Raw genomic sequence first — 21,206 nt, forward strand, 5'->3', positions numbered from 1 at the left:
CATACAACAAAGTCACATGCGACTTGTGGCCATCTGAGACTTTTTGATAAGAGCTCCTTCCTTGTTTTAGTGATGCTTGCTACTACAGATATTTTTTTTAAATACTCATAGTGGGCTATTACAGCTTATTGGTTGGGGTTGGACAATTTTTTTGAATTTTTTGTTCCGTTAAGAGAGTAGAATAACTGGTAAAAATTAGCGCAGTTAGTAGAAAACCACCCTGTATTATATTAACTACAAATTCTGTACAATTTCTACAATATTACTTTTTTGTTTATAAATGTATAATGTGTTATTAAAAGTATTGTAGCAAAAATTGTTATATTTGAACTTATTACTCGGTCATTTCAGGTAATGAAAATAATTATATAAAAAGGGATAATGACTAATGAGACGCTTCTTCCTGAGTACTTAAAAGTGAACCCATTTTCAACCAACACAAGTAGACGTCTCCATTGTAAAATCTGAAACTTACTTCTGAGTGTTAACCATATCTTGTTTATGTTGACACTGGCTGCTATAGTCAAAGTAATTTTCCTTCTATTATTTTAGAGTTAATTTTGTGATTTGTGCTTTAGTTTTCGGTTATATAGCGGGGTGCGAGATATTGATATTTTTAGTACGTTTTATTTGGTTAAACAAGGTATTAAATAACTGAGTCTTCTTTATAGGAGCCTCATTTTTATTTATATACAAAATTCAAATATTTTTATTTTGTGTTGTCTATATGAATGAGATTTGTATTGAGACTACTCATCCACTGTATGTACAGGTAAGCCTGTTTTACCATCAAAAACAAAAACAAAGCTATACTGGCCTAGAGCTCTTTACCAAAAAGAATATCTTCCTCAGCTCTAATATAAAATTAGCTTACCTGCCCGCCAAGTCAACAAGGTGCACTTTAGAGACTGTCTCACTAGGCACGTCGTTAGAGAAGCCAGCCTGGACAAACTGTAGGGTGAAGATAGCATGGCTGCGGCTGCTGGTGTCATTCATGTTGGTAGAGGCTGTGGTGCGAATGGCGTTGCCTCTGGCCATCAGTTCCTACAACACGTACAACTTTAAACTCCTCTAGTTGAATTTTGTTCAGCTATTCTAACATCTTCTGCAGTCACAGCAAAATTGAGAACATCTCCGCGAACAGGGTGAAATTGTGAAGACTTATGCGGCCATGGCATCATAATCATTGTCTTCCACAATCGTAGCAAAATGCTAACAACACCCGCGATCGTGGGGAAATCGTCAGTTTATTATCGCACACTTTCAGAGACGCTATCTGTGATCGCGAAAATAGAAGCTCGTCTAAACCCTCGCCCTGATTCACGCTTGGTCCGAAAATTATATCCAGCCCTAACTGACCCCTCAGGCCAACTGTTGGTCCGACCTGAACCAAACATATCAAACCCTTATCATTAGTATGTCTTAGGTTAAAATAAAAGAGGGGTAGTAATTTTGTCTATTTATAACCGAAAACCCATTAAACAAAAACTGAAGAAAAACGAACCAATAAAAATTGTAACCAACACATCACTAATAGAAACATCGGCCCTATTGTTGTGAAGGTCCAGCGCTCTTTTGGTCCCAACTGCCTTTTTGGCTATAAAAAGTCAGTGTATATAACAGATATCAGTAATTGACATCAGCACACTCTGTTGGGGCTCAATTAAAATATGTCAATTTTCAGTCCACAACTAGTGATGATCTTAACATAGGAATGGAATGGACCTACCTGAATGTGAGAGTACTCTGACACTAGATGGCGTGAAAGGTCGCTGACGTACGGCCCAGTCCTAGGATGTTCTCTCACTCTCAGGTTGTGGCCAGATGAGTTGACCCTCAACAGATCTTTGACTCTCTCATTGTATATTTCCAGGTAGCTGACTTCAGTTCTGTAGCTGGCACCAGTGGCCATGTGTCGGAACAAGGACTCACATATCCGAGGAATCAATCCTTGGTTGTCCTGAGAAATGTCAACAACTAATTAGGCTATGCCAATATTTTTATTAGTAATGAAGCTTAACCTATACTATTATAAAGAAGAGATGTGTGTGTGTGAGTAGCGCCATAGATAAAACATACTCCCCCAAGTAGATTTCTCATCCTTATGGAACATTTTATTCATGTTGAAGCCTTCCGGAATTGGTAATCAATTATAACAGGTTACGTACCTTGACGTCCACAATTCCTCTGTCAAACTTCTGTTGACTATTTTCGACTACTGAGAAGTCATTTTCGAAACAGAACGTTAAAATATTTCATTCATTGAATGTCGTCAAATCTTCTTAAATACATTGAACACAAACACACCACGAACACGGTAGACATTTAACATAGTTGGCCGGCTGGCGCACGTCACTGAACTGGTCGACGATGACTGTTTACCCCACTCCATTCCGTTTATCAGCTGTGCCTCCAGGACTCATGTTGCCAACATAATTGTTACCAAAGTAATCTAAAACTGTGTTGAATAATTTATTTGAGCCATAATTAAGTTTTTCATTAAGTATGTTGTACGGGTCGGATTTAGTGGCTTTATATATCTCAAATTCTTCGAGTGTGTCTAGCATGAAGCCTTTCTTACAAACTTGTAGAATTTCTGCATTCTCATTAAAGCTATCAATAGTATGGTTTGAATTTAATAAATGTTCAGCAAACATGGATTTTTGTTCTGTATGTTTTGGTTTAGGCAAATGTTCGGAAAAACGTTTCTTAAATGATCTGCCGGTCTGACCTATGTAATAGTTTGGGCAGTCTGAACATTTAATTTTATATGTACCAGTAGCTAATTCATTAGGTTTATTGTTGTTCGGCAGTCTTTTATTTAGTTTCGCCCCAAGTTTGTTTAATGTTCTATAGGTCAGGGTTAAGCCGTGAGGGTTCAATTCTTTCCAGAGACAAAACGTTTGTTAGCTGTTGAAGTATTGTTAGAAGAGGGTTTTCGGCTTTGTTTATTAACCATCCTAACGACAATGGAACTTCAATAACCATTTGCGACAGCGATATATTTGATTATATTTATTTCTTTTTGGTAATCCTCGTCGGATAGTGGCATAGATAGTAGACGATGAACCATACTGTTATAAGCAGCCATTTTGTGGGTTTCAGGGTGGTATGAAGTATATTGGGTAGTATGGTCGGTTGCTGTAGGCTTTCTGTAAATATTGTAGTGGAGTTTGCCAAAAAGTAAATGTAAACTGAAAACGAATTGACTTTACAACTGAATTAATCGTAGCAAAACTGAAAATATTTGCAGGCTTATATGTTTTATTTTTTTAACCTTATGAACAAATCAAACACCTCGAGCCATGCTCGGTCCCCTGGTACAATAGATAGATATATTTTTTCTTTTACATTAATAAAACAAAACAATCATTTTTTTCACACTACAGTACACTTAGCTGAAAGATTTGTTTTACTTAACAATTGACTTTGAATATTGATATTTTAGAAAAATAAATTAACTTATAGGCTAAGTAAGCGTATCTTTTAAACATAAAATCATATAGGCCTACATACAATATTTTCATAGGTGCATCACTTTTGTATTATCTCAGGTAGCCTAAATAAGTGTTCACTGCCTGAGTTAACAAAAATCAAACGTTCAATGAGAAAAGTGGAACAGTTGAATTTTGTTTCTAAATTAAATGGAGGATGTGAAACCATTTTTTACGGGATTTTCAAAGAACCATCATTGTCCCTTCCGCATCCTGTGCAAGGCACAGGTAAAGCGGCTAGTAAAAAATAAAATACTTGTTTTAATGGTATATTTTTTAACGTTTTGAATCAAATTATTTGGGATTAGTTTTTATAAGAAAATTTGAATACTACAATAATTGGTACAGAGGAACACCTTAAAGAACAGGGAACTAGTGAAAATTAAATAATTAAAAAACTCAAATTATATTGGTTTATTAACAAATTATATTGGTGCTAGGAAATTTAAAAGCCACACGTGGTAGCTAAAGAGCAGGTGAGAAAGTGACTTGTTGTGTTACCAATGTAAAGGATGGTGAGGAAGTAGGGTCAGAAAAGGTAATAACCTAAACTGGGCTATGCGATTAATTATTCTTAATGTTTAAAACTAGTAAAATACTAGTTGTTTCCAGTTAATAATATTTACTATATTTAAATATCGTTAAAACATATTTTATTATTTATTTTGTCACAAAGTTCATTCTTTGGTGAAAGTATTGCATGATTTTTTGTCCTTTTTAAAGCATCTTCAGAGAATCCTTAACTGAAGATTTTGTCAATAATATTTGAATTCACAATACATTGGGGCGGAAGACGTATCACCAAAGATACCACCAAGCACCGGAGACTCACCAAGACACCAAGATCATTATGGTAGCTCTCTTGGCCATTATCTCTATTCATAAAAGATATTTAGCAAATGGCAAATATTGATTCGCTTGGATTGGCTCTCATGTTTTTTGCAAGTAAAATCGGTTTATACATTGGCCATAAAGGTGATCTAATTATTGAATTTTCTACTATTGCACAGCGACTCGTGACAGGTACTATGGGAGCACATTGCCGAAAATCACCTCCCAAAACAATCACCTTTCCACCAAAAGGCTTTTCTTGGTCTTCTCTTCTGGCAATATCTCGCAGTAATCTTTCTACAGACGATAAAGCTTACTTAAATGAGCTTCATCCCATAATATTTCTTTACAATTCCTGATATAAATCTCCCTAACACTCTGAATGCAACTGCACAAATAAACTATCCCATTTCATCAGTCATCCTTGTATTGGAAAGTTAACTGATAAATAAACAGAGAAAGTAAATATTTAAATGACATAAGGGAAAGAGGTTATTTTTATCAAGACAGATTTTTTTTTAAGAAATGAATCATATGTTTGATAAACTTAACTAAATTTTCACCTATATTTAAAAATACATGGCAATTTTTAAGTCCAATGGGGCAAAGCACATTGAACTGAGCGTGACAAAAATTATTCCATGACTTCTGCAGATAATTCCCTTTAATTTGACACATCAATCATCAAAATCGGTTAATAAATAAAAGAGTTTTGCTGTGCACAAGAAATTCCTTACGGAATTAGTATAATAGAAGATTTTGAGTTTAATTTAGACACAATCTTTCTTTTAAGAATAATGATCTTCAGACTCAATCAAGAGCTTTTGTGACTTGGAAAATATGTCATTTAGGCCTATACCAAAAACAAAAATCTTTTCCAATTTGGTTTTAAACCTAAATCATCCTTAAAACTTTACTAAACACAAATTCACACAATCATAATCCTAAATAGTTCCTTAGAAATGTTATAAATATTGTAACAGTTAGTCAAGGGGATTTCCATTCAAAAGGCCAAACAAACATTTTGTTATCATTAGTTTGAATTTTAAATATATAAACAAGAATTCTAGGTCACTAGTTAAGGCCAAAACAGGTTTACATCAAGGTTATGATGATAATAGAGGGCCTGGAAGTGAAACCAGTTTGGGTGACATCAGCATAGTTGGCTGACCTCACCAATAGCTGACTGACCCGGTAAAACCCGCTATCTGGACTGGTAATGAAGAGTGGAAGGATACTACAATACCATAGTGCATGTTTGTAGTACAATGATTAGTAGAAATCATGTTTTATCAATTAAGTGAAAATACCAACAACTATGCACACGCTCAACAGCAGCACACAAAATTATTGCAACCCATGAAATAAGTAGTTCATTACAATTTAAATTTAACATATATTACAATGTTTAGATGGTATTGTCAAATTATAAATTACAAACATTAATTTTGTAAAACATTTCCCTCAGAAGGCTTTACTAAAAAAAAACTAAAGCTGTTATTGGGTCATAGTTAAGAATAGTTCAGAACCACAATCCTTACATAAATCGTTATTACAGTATTCGCTACAAGTTAATTAAAAGTAGCCCTGACTATTTTTTAAAGTTTCAATTTAATAGATTTGTTGACAGTAAGCTTTGTTAAAGCATCCTGTTATGTTTAGAAATTTCAATAAAATATATTCTGGCACAAGTGTAGCTTGCTTGATACACTCTATTAATGATGATTCATAAACTTTTATCCATGAACACACACATGTAGTATGATGACTCATCAGTTAAATACACCTTAAGAGATAAAATGCTAACATTATGTAGGAAAAAATGTGTTAATTAATCATTGTGTTATCTTTGGAGTTTAATTGATTAGTTGCAATAAAATCAATGATATCCAATTATTTTGAATATGAATACCATAAAAATTACTAAAACAATGAAAACCAATGTAAGTGTTACCTTGATCTTCTCCACTGCTAGGGCAACACATTCTTTAACAATTGACTTAATGATTAACCTTAAATGGAACTCTTTTTGGGGCTTCCAAAAGGTGATCTATATAAAACTTAAAATTATTACAAATTAAATTAGGGTTTCTGTATGATATTTAAAATATTAAAATATTATGTTTGAAAACTATTTATTTGTGAGAACATCTTGGAAGTTTTTTTGCTTGAGAGGATTACTGTTTGTTACCGGTACTCACAGGGGATCCAGTCATTGTGAAAGTTTTCCCACTGCCAGTCTGTCCATAAGCGAACACACAGGCATTGTAGCCCTCAAACGCTGCATCCACCACATCCTTGCCTAGGTCTCTAAACACCTGCAACACAGTAGTTAAAACTCATTGAAACTAAAAAACTGATGACAATGACGTCAAACAATACGAACGTACGTATAAGAAAACATATAAATAACTTCTTAATTATTTGGGTAGTAAAACCGTACCAGACTTTAAGTTAATAGAAATATTTTCTTTATAAATATGTAAGGAAAATAGTTACTATTTCTATTTAGTTCATTAATTTCTAACGTAATTATTCCTTATGAAAGCCAATGTAAACACAAATGATAACAATAAATAAATAATGAATAATAAATCTTTATTTCTCCACAAGTAATAGGGCTACAATATATTTAAAATATAATTAATAGGGTCTAAAACACAAATTATTGCTAAGTTAACAATGTATAGTTATGATAACTTATATCACTTTTGTTAATTAACAAAAACAATTTGCTTTAAACTTGTGAAAAATTATACACACCCAAGAGAAGAACTAAACTTTTGTGTGGGTGGGGTCTCAATTAAAGCTTACAACAACCAAACTCCTCTGAAAAGGATATCAAAATGAATTGTGAATTTGACCTGTAGTCTAATTATTGTTGTGGAAAAGACAACAAAGAAGGCATTATTTTTAATATCTTGGCAAAAGAATAACAATATCTAGGAAGAAAAAAGAAATATATATTTTCTTGTAATCGTTTTCCATGAAATAATGTAGACTAAAAGAATAGAAAAGATGAACTTACTTTCCTCTTGCTCTTAATTTACTTTTCCTGGCTCCACACTATAGTATTTCTAAATTTTTTCACAAGTGTGCTTATAGTTGTTTACAATTTATTTTTGCATTAGTCAATCATATTTTTAACGAATAAACAATACAAACAGAAATAGTCATTGACTGTTTTGCCTTATGATGAAATGTATTGTTCATAACTCATATCAAAATAGCTCATAAACACTTTCTCAAATTATTCCTGTATTCAGATTTGCCTTTAAAAGAATGTGAGTCTTGCATTCAAGTTGTGTGTTGCGCTTGAAATGTAAGCAATTATTTTGTTGTCTCTGGCTTCTTTAATTAATAATATAAAGAAATTGATTTTTATTAAGATTGTAGATAAAATCATCTTTTTATTCCATTCTTCAAACACTGAATTCATTTAAAATATAGTGTAGGCATAACTAAATTGTATTGATCAAGTAATTCAATTAGAGACTTATTATCAAATCCAATAAAACAGACATTATCATTTTCACATTTTTCATAAACTATTTTATAATCATAGTCTAACTCGAAAATAAGTTCACTTTTCAAGATTTTTGTTAATGTCTGGCGACCAAAATTACATATATTTTTTTCTTTTTTATTTAAATATATTCAGTCTTATTAATGACTCAAGAAGAGAATGGAAATGTATTGTTAACAAATTTGCCTATGGCACAATACAATTTTAAACCACAAGCTATTCAATTTGCAGTTTGAATGGCATACTTCCAGTTTGTTACATTTTCAACCATAGCTTGGGTATGTTACACAGCATGTGTTCGTTGTCATTGTTCTGTGTGCATTACGCACATGATCTTTGTTTTGTCAGCTGTTTACTTCTATTCAATATGGCTGATATCCACTGAGTTAGAGATACAACTGTATGTAGCACTGAGTGAGATAATTGAGAAGTTGGTCGCCATATGTACTAGGGGCATAGAGTATTGTAGACATTAAACTTAGTACATTGGAACTAGGGGCTGATTAGGGATTGTGGTGTTGTAATAGAGCCATGAGACAATGAGCTGATTGATTCTTTTACTTGGTAAAAACATAAAACATGTTTACAGTGTTGATTTTTTAGTAGTCGTCGTGCCAGTGCTACATCCATTTCCCTTCTATCTCAGTGCTGATTTAGTGTGAGTTTTAAAAATCTTCCCAGAGGAAAAGATTTTTCAAATTGCAATAATTTCCTTTTTTAAATCAATTGAACACAAAATTCAGTTTTCAGTTAAAGATTACGCTCATTGATGAGTTGATTTTGTCAACAAAATGTATGACTTATTTTGTCTCTCGCAAAAATGGCTACAGTTTGATATGATCTACAATCACAGAGTATACAGTACCGAAATTTAACATTACCACTTCTTCCATATAGGTTTAATAACCCAAATGAGTTTTTTTTTTTTTTTTAGTTTAAGAAATTACAGGAGGTACCTAGTTGGTTTTGTGATTCTTGCCAATATACAGGTATCCTTGTCAGTTTTATGCAAATTTTTGTCCAGTATTTTAACAGTTTTTGGCTACAATGAAGTAAAACCTAAATCATGCATCATAATTGATTCTCTTTCAATTTATTAGTTTTTTTTTTAAGTAACATATTTTAAAACTGTTTTTGCATGCAGCAATCAGTGTGACTGACCTGCTCCTGTGAGGCAAAGTGAGGATCACCCTCGTCAAATGACCAGTACGAGTGGTCGAATGTGAAGTCCTTGAACTGGTCTGGGCTCTGCAACAAAGTAATGGTACATTACAAATTTATATGGTGATCTCGACGTTACAGGAAGAAAATATGACGAGAAAACCATGAGAACAAAAAATCTAATCTAAATAGCATTGATCTTGTTGAAGCTGATTTAACTTGCCTGCAAGCAAATTGAACCAATTAAATTAATGCCAAAGGTGTTGGAGCGTTCCATTACTGATGAGCGAAATATCAGCTGTAAAATGTAATTGGCTTGCAAGGAGACCAATTAGGGGAATTACTTTCATTTGAAACTTTCAGTAGTCTTGTTAATATTATGATTAAAATCATTTCTGGCTTTCTACACTATGGTGCGAGTTCAAGTAACTGTACTATTCTAGAGATACTCTTAGCAAATATAAAAGTAGTGTTCAGATGTAATTAGATAAAGTAAAATTTAAATATACAATCTTAAATAGCAGCATATCAAATTAAAGGTCAAAGTGATACAGAGTTTGGTATCAAATTAAAGGTCTCTGTTAGTAAAACACAATACCGCAAACACAAACTCTAACTGACAACCATGTCAAAAATGGCAGCCGTTGAAATATTTCTTGAATCTGTCATTTTGAATCTTTGAACGGATACCATTTTATACCCAGCTGTTATTGATGAATACCTACTAACCTTTAATGTGATGTGCATATCAACCATATGCTTACGTTTATGATATTCTTTTGACTTCTAGCGCGTGCAAATACAAGGAATCTTTGAACTGCTGTCATTTTTTACTCGGTTGTCCGTTTGAGTTCGGGTTTGCATCATTGTGTTTTACTAACGGAATTTCGTCTGACTCCTTATATAGCATTAACCAATCAAACACACATACAATTATTAAACTTAGCCCTACACTTAGTGTAGTATGTTGGCTGTTTTACTGTAATGTTGTTGGGGGGGGGGGGGGGGAGCCGTCCCCCTTAAGAGGTAAAAAAGTAATTATAGCTTGAATGAGTAGACATTTATGGTTGTTATTGATATACCAAGGTTTATTACTTTATCTTGAATGGTAAAATATATTAAACACCATTCCGGGACTTTTCAATCACACTGTATCTTTATACCTTTAGTTTAGGAAGTTTAGGAAGGATCCGACCTTTTGAGAAAACCATAAGCCGAACACCTATCAACAGCATTATTGAATGAAAGGTCGTGATTTGAAACTAACCTGTAAATTATCAGTTTTTCGATAAACTCTCCTCTAAGGACAGGAACCTAAATAAAGGACTGTATTTAATCACATTTAAAATATTGAAGATACAGTACATCATCTATTAGATTTGTTTTGTTTTAGTTTGTTTACTTTTCCTTGAGTTAACCTATTGATTCTACGATAGATTTGTCTATTGCATCCAAGAGAAGTGACAGTAAGTTTTTCTTAGAATGTGGGATAAAGTTGAAATCTTTGGATTATGTTTTAACTGTTCACTTCTTAGTTCAGTATTATATTTTTTTATACAGAAATTGATGTTGTTTACAAATATTGTGTATACAATTTAAGTTACACAAGAACCATAGAGTTTGGACGGAATCCGTATGTGTTGCAAGTGGGAAAAAAATATCTGTAGAGTATTTTTCCTTGTGACATGGGCATTGATAAAATTAATTGACATCAAGAACAAACGCTTAATCAACCGGCAGTTTGCTTTGGACAAGGGTGTGAAGAATCGTCTTCTCAATTTCCTCACCCCGAGGCGAGGCACGGGCAGATCAACTAGTCTCAAACCCAATTCTTACGTTTTAAATCAGTAAAATTAAACACAATGTCAATCTAATTCAATATGTTAAATAAACAACTGTAACACACTAGTTTATTTTTTATTTTGCAAAATATGTTTTACTTAAGAATTCTTAAAGTAAAATTTTCTACTGATTTAGTTGACTAAAACTCTGTATGTATATGTCTTAGACTCATGAAGACCCAAAAAGCTTAATTTTTTTATTAATTAAACAGCTAAAATTTCAAAGGAAATTTGAAAACATGTTACTAAAGAGTTTGTTTCATTGTGGTTTTTCGTGATCTATCAAAATTTCATTGGAGACCTATTACTTTAAGTGGGAGTTCATAATATTTATAATCTATTCTATATATAATTCAGTTTTAAAAATCTTTGTACAACTAAATCTAGAGTTCTACTGAACCGATTTTATTAATTAATGGGTCGTTGGAAAGCTTAAGCCGTGTAGATATGCAAATAATTATGAAAGTTTGTTTTTGTTATGATTTATGGTTAAAATTTTTGTTTAAACATGTTTTCCATAAGAAATACTTTGAAAACGGTGTTTTGCACACTTTTTATTTGGGTGCGACTTTTGGCTGCCTTTTTTAGTATTTCCAAGAAGTACATGGTATCAATTTGTAGGAAATTGTATGCTCTTTCAGAATATCACCTTCCACTTTGGTCGATTTCCTCACCATTCAAAAGTTATTTGCAAAAAAGCTAAGCAACCTCCGAATTTATAGTAATGAGAAAATATTGAGTTTGGGATATTTTTGTTAAACTTTGTACAACTAAATCTAAACTTCTACTGGACCGAATTTGTTAATTAATGGGTCATTGGAAAGCCTAACTCATATTGTAGATTTGCAAATAATTATAAAATTATGATTTTATTAAATATTTGTGGTGAAAAAGTAAAAATAACAAAAATACATTAAAAACTGCATTTTTCAAGTTTCTGTTTTTAAGATTCTATTTGTAGCTAGCTTTATTAAGTATTTTCAAGAAACGCATAGTAGTTATTTGTATTAAATTTTATTCTCTTTCAGAATATCACATCCACTTTCATCGATTTTCCCTTAATTTAAAAGTTATTGGCAATAAGCTAAGTGATCTCCAAATTTATAGTGGTGAGAAAATACTGAATTAGATATATTTTTGTTAAACTTTGTACAACTAAATCTAGACTTCTACCGGAACGATTTTGCTACTTAATGTGTCGTTGGAAAGACTAATTTGTGTAGATTTGCAAATAATTATGAAAGTTTGATTTTATTAGATATTTAAGGTGAAAAAATAAAAATAAACAATAGTACATAGTACATTTAAAACTCATTTTTTTCCAAGTTTATATTTCCAAGTTTATATTTTTAGCCAACTTTAGGCTGCCTTTATTGAGTATTTTCAAAAAATACATAATAGTAATTTGTAGGAAATTTTATTCTCTTTCAGAATATCACCTTCCACTTCGGTCGATTTCCTCACCGTTTCAAAGTTATTTGCAAAAACGTTAAGCAACCTCCCAATTTATAGTGGTGAGAAAATACTGAATTAAAGATGTTGTTGTTAAACGTTGTACAATTTAATCTACAGTTCTACTGTACCGATTTTATTAATTAATAGTCATTGGAAAGCCTAATTTGTGTAGATTTGTAAATAACTATAAAAGTTTGATTTTTTTAAGATTTACTAGGTGAAACCCGTCAAATTCGGCAGTTACTGTTGAGGTTGCAAGCAAGATCGTTTGACTATAAATCGATGATAAATAACTCTATTTTTTTAACAATTTGTGTTGTTCGTGATTTAGCTGCGTGCTTTAGGTACGTCCGATCTTAATAATCAATAAATCAAATGGAAGCTGGCATTTCACTGAAGGTTCTTAGGTCAAAACAATTAGAATAGCGTAATTAGAATGAAGTACCATATCCAAGATATAATCAAATTTATATTTTCTGATTGAGCGATACAGTATCTTGAACTTATCTGTTTAAAACCATCAATATCTCAAGTGAAAGCCTTTGAAGTATTTTAAGGCCAAGACATATAAAATAACTTAAATAAAAATAGAGTAACGTATCATTGATTGCAGATAAGTACTAAAACGATTGTAAATATTGTTGATTCGTGGTTCAGCAGTGTGCTTTGGGAAGTCCGATCTTAATAATCAATAGCTGAAATGAAAGCTGGTATTTCACTAAAGGTTTTTAGACCAAAACATATAGGGTAATGTAATTAGAACTGCTGGAATACATCTTTAATTGAAGTGAAAAATAAAAAAAAATTAAATTCTTTCGTCGAGAAATACATTAGATAAATTAATGATGATGCTTGATGACAAATATGTGCTTGCATAGCTTTATTTTAAAACCAAAATTATGAAAATCGGGCAGGTAGAAGAGCCAAACGAACTAAAAAAAAAAATTTAAAGAAATGTACAGGGAGGCAGTTTGTGTATAACTCGAAATATACGTCAAAATGAATGCCGATGCTTGATGGCAAATCTGAGGTACGTCCATACCTTTTAGTTTAAGGTCAAAATTATGAAAATCGGTCTGGTAGAAGAGCTAACCTGACTCGGAAAAGAAAAACCAATATTTTTTTTGGATGGCAATAATTGGTTTGCCAGTATGCTTATTCTAGTCATACGAAACATGTGTTAATAATTCAACAGCTCATTGTTATATTGTTATCTAATTGATTTTTCTTTGATTTATGTTGTTGTTAACAATTTGCATTTGTGTTTAAAGTGTGTTCCTTATGTTAAGTGTGTGATTCTAATGTTATGTGCTTAATCTGTACCATTAATATCAGTGAGTAAAGTGGTGTATGGATTTCATAACCATTATTTTACTAGAGACCGTTGTATTTAACCACAACGGGCACTGTTGCTAGTTTTATATAAAACTAATGTTTTAGTTTTTAAACATGCATAAAATTAGTTTCTGTTTACTTCTTAACAAAGTATTGGCAGCCATAATATTTGTTTGGTCTTAAAACACCAACACTTTAATATTTTCAAGGAACTTTTTGAAAATTCCTATCCAATGGTAGTTAAACGTATAAATAATATTTAAATAAAACTTAGGATTGAAGTATGATACAAAATTTTTTTTTTTTGTTAGCACCATCAGTAGCATTTCCAAAGAATGTAAAATGCTTGAAGGGAAAGCCCTCCAAATCAATCAAATTGTTGTGGGTGTATTGTGATAAACCTGTCCCTCTTGCACCGGAGTCTGATCTGGTCTCATGGTAGAGCTCAGGGCTTCGAAGCCAGAGGCCCTGGGTTCAAATACCGCCGATCACTAATGGATTTTATCTATGTGATAATGTCGCGACCCTCTAAAGTCCAAGAATCAATGATGATTTCAACAATCCAATGTTACTGTATTGTCTTTGAGAGTCAATGAAGGCAAGTAGAGGTAGGAATGAAGGTAAGGCACGTAACATGACACCATAGTGCAACATGAGCCAGAGAGACTAGGTGCAGGCTGATCATGGTACCGGTCGGTACTGTTACCTAACCTCAATGCAGCCAACATTTTTGATGTTTTATTTTCATTGTCAATTTTACTTTACTTTGCAAATTGGATATGTTGCACGTGATTAATAAAAATTTTTTTCAATTATGAGGCACTATTCCAAAACTGTAAACTAACATGAACTTATAAACATCATAAAAAGTTGTTAACAATTTGGCTACCTACTGAAATGTCTTAACACTCTCAGACTTCCTGATCCCCTTTGTGGATTTGTTCCATGCATCCAGAAAATCATTTCTCATATATTTTTCTAACCTTTTGTGAATTTCATTAAATCCTTGACACCTAACATCCACTCGAGCTGTAGTTTTGGAACAGTAATGGTACACTAATTTATATACAGTCTTTAACATATTACACAGGAATTATGGCTGGGTTCAAGTTTTTAGCTCAATTGATGCTTAAGTTATTGAAAGTTTAATAAAAATAACTTTTGACCCATTTTTAAATGCTTATAAAATAAGTTAGTCTCGATAAAAAAATCAACAAAAAGGGGGCAAGGAATTCTGAGATAGACCCTTTATAGTAACTTGAACTTTTTTTCAAGAATAGGTTCTTTATTGCTGGTTGTCTCTAAAGTTAACCATACCTTTTTTCCAAATTAAGAAACTTTACAAAAATGATTACACATAATAGGCTACGGCTACACACAATTATTAATAAAGTTGAAACTTTTAGTGTACTACATTTCAATTTCAATTTTCATGTACAAACATTGTAAATAATTGTTAACGATTTTTATCATCTAAAATATTGTTACAGAAATGTAATCTGTGTGTTTTTTTCAGTAGCCTAGTTTTAAATATACAACCTATTTTTATTTGATTCATTGATATATAGGCTACATACTTGAGAAAACTGTTCAAAACATGTTTAGTCTACATTATACTTCCATTGACAAAAACTGAGTCTATCACAGGTATCAAGTAACTGTCAACAAAAACAATATTCAACGGCCTTCAACCAACACATAGGCTATGTGGCCAAAGCTCAGTCGACCACTTAAAGAATACCTACAACTGTTCAAACTGTTCTAGCTGAAATAACTCCTTTAGCTTTACACAATCATTCAACCATGTAGGCTACAAGTATTGTTGTGGGCTAACATAAACAATGCTGGCTGTCAAATTGTAGCTTTTTCAGCTAGTTTTCTCATTATCAGATTAATTTTTACTATTAAATATTTTAAAATATAAGTTTCTTTTTAATTTCTAATAACAAATAAAAAGATAGAAAGTTAAACTGACACTCTAATCATAAATGTATATTTTCAGTAGCTACATGGGGGTCTTGAACTTACCTTGCTCATTATTCTGGTCTTTTTTCCTTCCATATTGATAATAAGTTTGGTGTTCATATCTTTCTCCCTAGAAACAATAAAATAATATAACTTGATATAATACCAGAATTATTTTCAGTCAAAAATGTAATGACTCTGAACTATCTTGGGTCCTCATTCTGAATAAATACTCATTCTAATAACACACTCAAATATGTAAGTCTGACAGCCATCTTACTGATCTAGAATTATTTTGACAAACCATAAGATAGTGTTAAGTAATTGTGTACCGTCAACTGGGGTGAAGATGACCACTGGGGTGAAGATGAACAAAAACTAAGAAATTGTTAAATTTTATTTCTATCTCAAACTAATAAACTTATTGTATAGGTAACAAATATTTTTTCTTGCATGCCCAAGCCTTGGGATTAGGGGTCTCAATCCCAGGCCTTCAATCCAATCCCCGGGATTTCGGGATTTCTCTTAGCCGATCCCGGGATCAATCCCAGGATTATATTATTTTAACTTTTTTGCCATTTTAAAAGAGCGTGAAGTCCCTTGTTGAGTCCTTAATGTTTTAAACTGGCCTTACCAATGTTACACTGCGCAATTATGCCGTTTTCTAAGTAAGTAAAGAAATATTACCACACGGAACTTTCATCATCAATCTTTCTTATTTACAGTGTAAAAATTAGAATTTAATAAATACATACAAAAAACAGCAGCAAGCGCACTAGCATGTAGCCTACACGTCACGATTCACTCAAAACTAAACTTGCCAAGAAGCACACCAGGAAGTTTGGCTACTAAGAATAATATGCTAATATGGAAACTAAATAAATCAAAATAGGCTATTAAGATATAAAGATAATATCGGAAGAATCATCAGTTGCAGCGTAAAAATGTTATGTTGACTGACAGCAATAAAACAATTTAAGGTACAAACAACAACAAACCATCTGCATATGTACTAACGTGTGTTCGAAAAACTTAATTTAGGATTATAAAAAAATTAATCACCGCACTTAAAACCAAATACGAAGATAAAGTTATAGACCCTAAACTTAAGACCTAATCTTAATAATGAATTAATAATGGTCTGTTTATATTCTCAGGCCTTTAATGTTGCCTAACTATGTTAAGAAAACAATACTTCAATTACCAATTGCCATATTTTATGTTTGCCACATCAATTGGGTTGTTTGCGTTTAATGACAAAAGTAAAACTCAAAATAATTTATACCGGTACTGTTATTAATTAACTTTTAACTAATGTAGGCCTAATAACGTTTTTAGAAGGTAAATCTAAATACATCTAATACACTTGAAACAGTTTGCACTATGTTGACCTATTGAGTTTGATGATAATTAAATTGTGCAATTAAAGTACTTAGATCACAGCTAATACCATATTTCATATACTGTATAAATTTATCGTCCTATAAGTAAATAGCAATTGGGTGTATTTTTATTCATTTTCCGTAAGTAAAACTCGTCAAATTCACACAAAAATTTATATAATCATAGGTTTTGCAATCCTGTTAATCCCGGGATAAATAGACGCCAATCCCGGGATTTATAGGTATATCAAAAACTGACCGGGATCCCGGGATTTTTTTTATTTTTTTTTTATTTATTGCCAACGGATTTCACCAATTTACAATAAGAATTACAATAATAGTGAGACACTCATCATGACTAAAGACTAAAACTAAGTAACAATGCGAAACTGATGAACAATACAATAGGGATAGCCTACATGCAAAATCTAAGACAGAAAAAAAACTACTATACCTAGGAGTAACAAGACATAAATAATACAAGACATACGGTAAATGAATAAATAGTGATTGAGACCCCTACTTGGGATATTGATTTTTGTTGTTATTTGGCCTCCATAAAACATAGAAAAAAAAATTAATCTGAGAGTTTTTTTACAGGGAAAAATTTTGATTAAAACTTTGATATACTGTTAAAGAACAACCTTTAGGATGTATAAGTTGAATATTTTATCAGAGTTACTTTGGCTCCTTGTAAAGAAGATGTGATGGTTGAAATTGTTTTCAAACAAGTACTTTTTGAGTTTTTTATTTTTTATTTTTCATTGTACTTTTTGTTGTTTTTGGGGGTATAGATGAACAGCCTTTATTCAGAGGGTGAACATGAACACTATGCGCCAACAACACTTAGTTGATGGTTTTCAATTTTTTTTTCTGTTTCAGGTCATTTTTGTTTGAAAAATAATTGAAGTATGTACAGTACTGTTATGACCTAAGAACTTATTTCAAAATGCCAAGAACTTACAAGCGTGCAAAGGTGCAAAGGTTGGTGCAAAGTTGATATAGAACTATTCACGTGAAACACTTCTGCAAGCAGTTCAAAAAATTTAAGAAAAACATATATCTTTAAACAGCTCCAGTAAAAAGTATGGTATTCCAAAAGGAACACAATGTTTGAATGTAAAAAAAAAACAGGATGTGTTAAAAAGGTGGACAAAAAGTGTTTAGTGACGCTGAAGAGCTAATTTTATGTAAAGTGTTGATAAAAACTTCTGAATGGGGGTTTCCCTTGACCTATGACGATTTAAGGTTTATAACTAAAGGTTATCTTCAGAGACAGGGTAGAGCAGCTCTACCAAAATTCAAAAACAACCTCCCTGGTCCTGATTGGGCAACTTCTTTTTTCAAGAGACATAAAGATAAGTTGACCATTCGAAAATGTATCAACATAACACCTAAAAAACTTCTCTTTAACTACGTATTTTAGATATTCAACTTGCCTAATCCCGATGACAGACTTCTAAAAGTTGTAGGTATATTTGAACAAAGATATCACCTAGTAATATTAATCCATTAAAAAATAATGGCATAATTACTCTTATTCAGGAGGTGAAAAGCTAAGGTATAAAAGTAAGTAAGATACCTATCAAAAATGTATAACTCATGTGGGGGTAGTGCTGCTGGTTGTAGCCAGGCTGAAAGTGATTTCAGCCAGTACGTTCTGCTTGCGCACCGAGTACATAAACAGTATATAGGGCCTAAGTTTAAGGGTGACGCGAACGGCACAGGTCGCTAGGCCTAGTATGCAAGAACATTGGTTTTTGTGTGATACAAACAGAACTTACAATAGGAATTTGATAGTTTCAATTAATATTAGCGTAGCCCAGTTAAGAAACTGTACCCCTTATTTTTGTAGTGCCTCTTCATTCCAGTTTACAATCTTATACGGTTGTAATCTGAAGAATAGGCCTAGCCTACCCTCACCCTTGTTTTCTATGAGTAGCTTCCCCACAGTTTATCAATTGATAAAATAGGCCCTTGAGTTAAAACAGCTACAAACATTTCGGAATAAGAGTAATCTGTATACAGTAGGGCCTTAGTGAGCTACTGGAGCAATCTGTGAGCTACCTAGGCTACTAATAATTCCTGTCAATTCACATTCAAAAGCTTTATTTACCATTCAATACAAAATGTACAATAGGCTTTGTCTCATACATTAAATAGGCCTAGGCTCAGGCCTATTTTCCAAGAAATGTCCTCTGCCTAATTTAGGCTAGTTAGACTATTATTATTAGGCCTTGTTAACTTATTACACTCATCATCAGATATAAGTTACCTATCAAAGAGCAAGCCTACCTTTGATTGAAGGGTCTCACTCTCACTGCAACCTTTACAGATGCCATTGTATATTTTTGTATCTTGGTGTAGAAATTTATTTGGATTTAGGTTAATATAAGTTAGTGGTCTATTTAATCCCAAAAGGGTCTTTAGGCCTATATTTAAATGGAAACATCAGTGCTGTGCTTAACAAGGGCCTAACTTATATCGAATATCTCAAACTGCATAGGAAGAATAATAAACACTGGTAAATTTTAACAAAACTTGTCTAGTATGTCATCACTGAATATGAATAGGATTGCAAACGACCATGTTTTTAACTGCAGTCCAGTCCATCACTAAAAATCACTTCACTACCATACCATTAATCAATCAATGCTCTCATTGACAAGACAATCACACAATTTGACGTTTCGTGTTGCGTTGTTTTGTTTTGCCATCCTTCTTTCCTTTTCCTTGCTTCCTTCTTCTTTCACTAGCAACAAACAGAAGGCAGGCTGAGTGGCACTGTCTGAGACCAGACAGACACAGAGGCACAAACTATGGATGGTCATGCATGGACCATTAGAGACTGAGACTGAGACCGAGGACCGAGACTGAAAAACAGAGAGAGGGACTGAGTTTTTGAGTTAAGGACTAGAGTGGGAAGTGAGAGGAGAGAATGAGGGCCATGTCAGTCATTGGCCTCTGGGTATAAACAGCGACGGCACAAACGTGGGGTCTCATAGCTTATAATGTCATAGCTTATAATCGTGAATTTGTTCCATAGCTTATAATGTTGAAAATGTGGCATAGCTTATAATCAGTTATAAGCTATGCCACACTTTCACGAAAAATTATAAGCTATGCCACAATTTCTCTAAAACGTTATAAGGTATGAAACATTTTCAGTGTCACAACTTATAATGGTCAAATAGTGGCACAGCTTATAATTCCGAATCTGTTCTATAGCTTATAATCCTGATTTTGAGTCATACCTTATAATTCTGATTTTGGGGCATAGCTTATAATTGAGGAGAATGTTGCATTGTGGGAATGGCATCAGCTGCTCGCTTCAGTCAGGTCTACCATATATACGATATTTTATGGTAGGATACGATAATTATTGTAATTGTAATTGACCGTCACCGTACTGACGACTGACAACGGCGATAATATGGTATTTTATAACCTAAACATTTATTTATTTAAATCGTCGGTCAATAGACATAGGGGCGTAACTTGAAAATCGGCGATTTTGAGATAAGACTACCACCCCACTAATTTTTATGCGCTCTATTCAATAGACCGACTGGTGCAACTGTATCTCAATCCGTTCAAAAGTTAGATGAGCATCGTAACTGACATTTTTCCTACATTCCAAGAGACATACAGACGGAACTGCACTTACGACCGTATGTCTCTTAACTTTAAATGTATTTAGCTACTAGGTGCAGAGTCATAAAGGCGTATCAACTTTTAATAATAATGTATTAAGCTTACTAGCTGTTGTACCCGTGCTTTGCAACGGGAAGAGGAAACAAAATAGAAACATTTTAATCTTTACATCTGTTGCATATAATAGTTACTCATCCGCCAACACTTTTAGAACCAAAATTCTACTTTTATGGCCTTAATAGAAACGTTTAAGTTATGACTTTTAAATCTGGTAAGAAGTAGTGGATACCGCCATTTTGGTTTTGATTAAATTTAAATCTTGTGTAGGCTGATATGAGAAAAACTGACCAAATCTTTCAAATAAAACTTTCACATACGATTTACCTTCATATCTCAAAATTACATATCTTTTTATTTATAATTGACATTTTAAATTTCAATTTTGAAGTTGCAAAAATAGGCTAAGAATTATTAAATTTAAATGGACATTTTTTTAAAATTTCACTCTTCTTTATATTAAATCACAAATCCTCCCATCTTTAGTTTCTTCACTGACAATAAA

At 32.6% G+C, this 21,206-nt stretch overlaps 1 protein-coding gene across 1 annotated transcript in view; it reads right to left on the reverse strand.

Moving 5' to 3' along the window:
- Window positions 1-19,813, reverse strand: part of LOC128985930 (kinesin-like protein Klp98A) — a 60,996-nt gene extending 41,183 nt beyond the window's left edge. Inside the window, exons 1-6 of the mRNA XM_054405921.1 lie at window positions 19,286-19,813; window positions 15,672-15,738; window positions 9,013-9,099; window positions 6,527-6,643; window positions 1,730-1,960; window positions 875-1,044 (exon numbers count right to left, since the gene is read on the reverse strand). Coding sequence (XP_054261896.1) covers window positions 875-1,044; window positions 1,730-1,960; window positions 6,527-6,643; window positions 9,013-9,099; window positions 15,672-15,738; window positions 19,286-19,332 — 719 coding nt within the window. The 5' untranslated portion in view covers window positions 19,333-19,813. The remainder of the gene's footprint in view (window positions 1-874; window positions 1,045-1,729; window positions 1,961-6,526; window positions 6,644-9,012; window positions 9,100-15,671; window positions 15,739-19,285) is intronic.
- Between the last annotated feature and the right edge of the window lie 1,393 nt (window positions 19,814-21,206).

This window comes from Macrosteles quadrilineatus, unplaced genomic scaffold (assembly GCF_028750875.1).
Source record: "Macrosteles quadrilineatus isolate MER2022 unplaced genomic scaffold, UCM_ALF_1.0 Scaffold_2__2_contigs__length_208266976, whole genome shotgun sequence".
Taxonomy (NCBI): Eukaryota; Metazoa; Arthropoda; class Insecta; order Hemiptera; family Cicadellidae; genus Macrosteles; species Macrosteles quadrilineatus.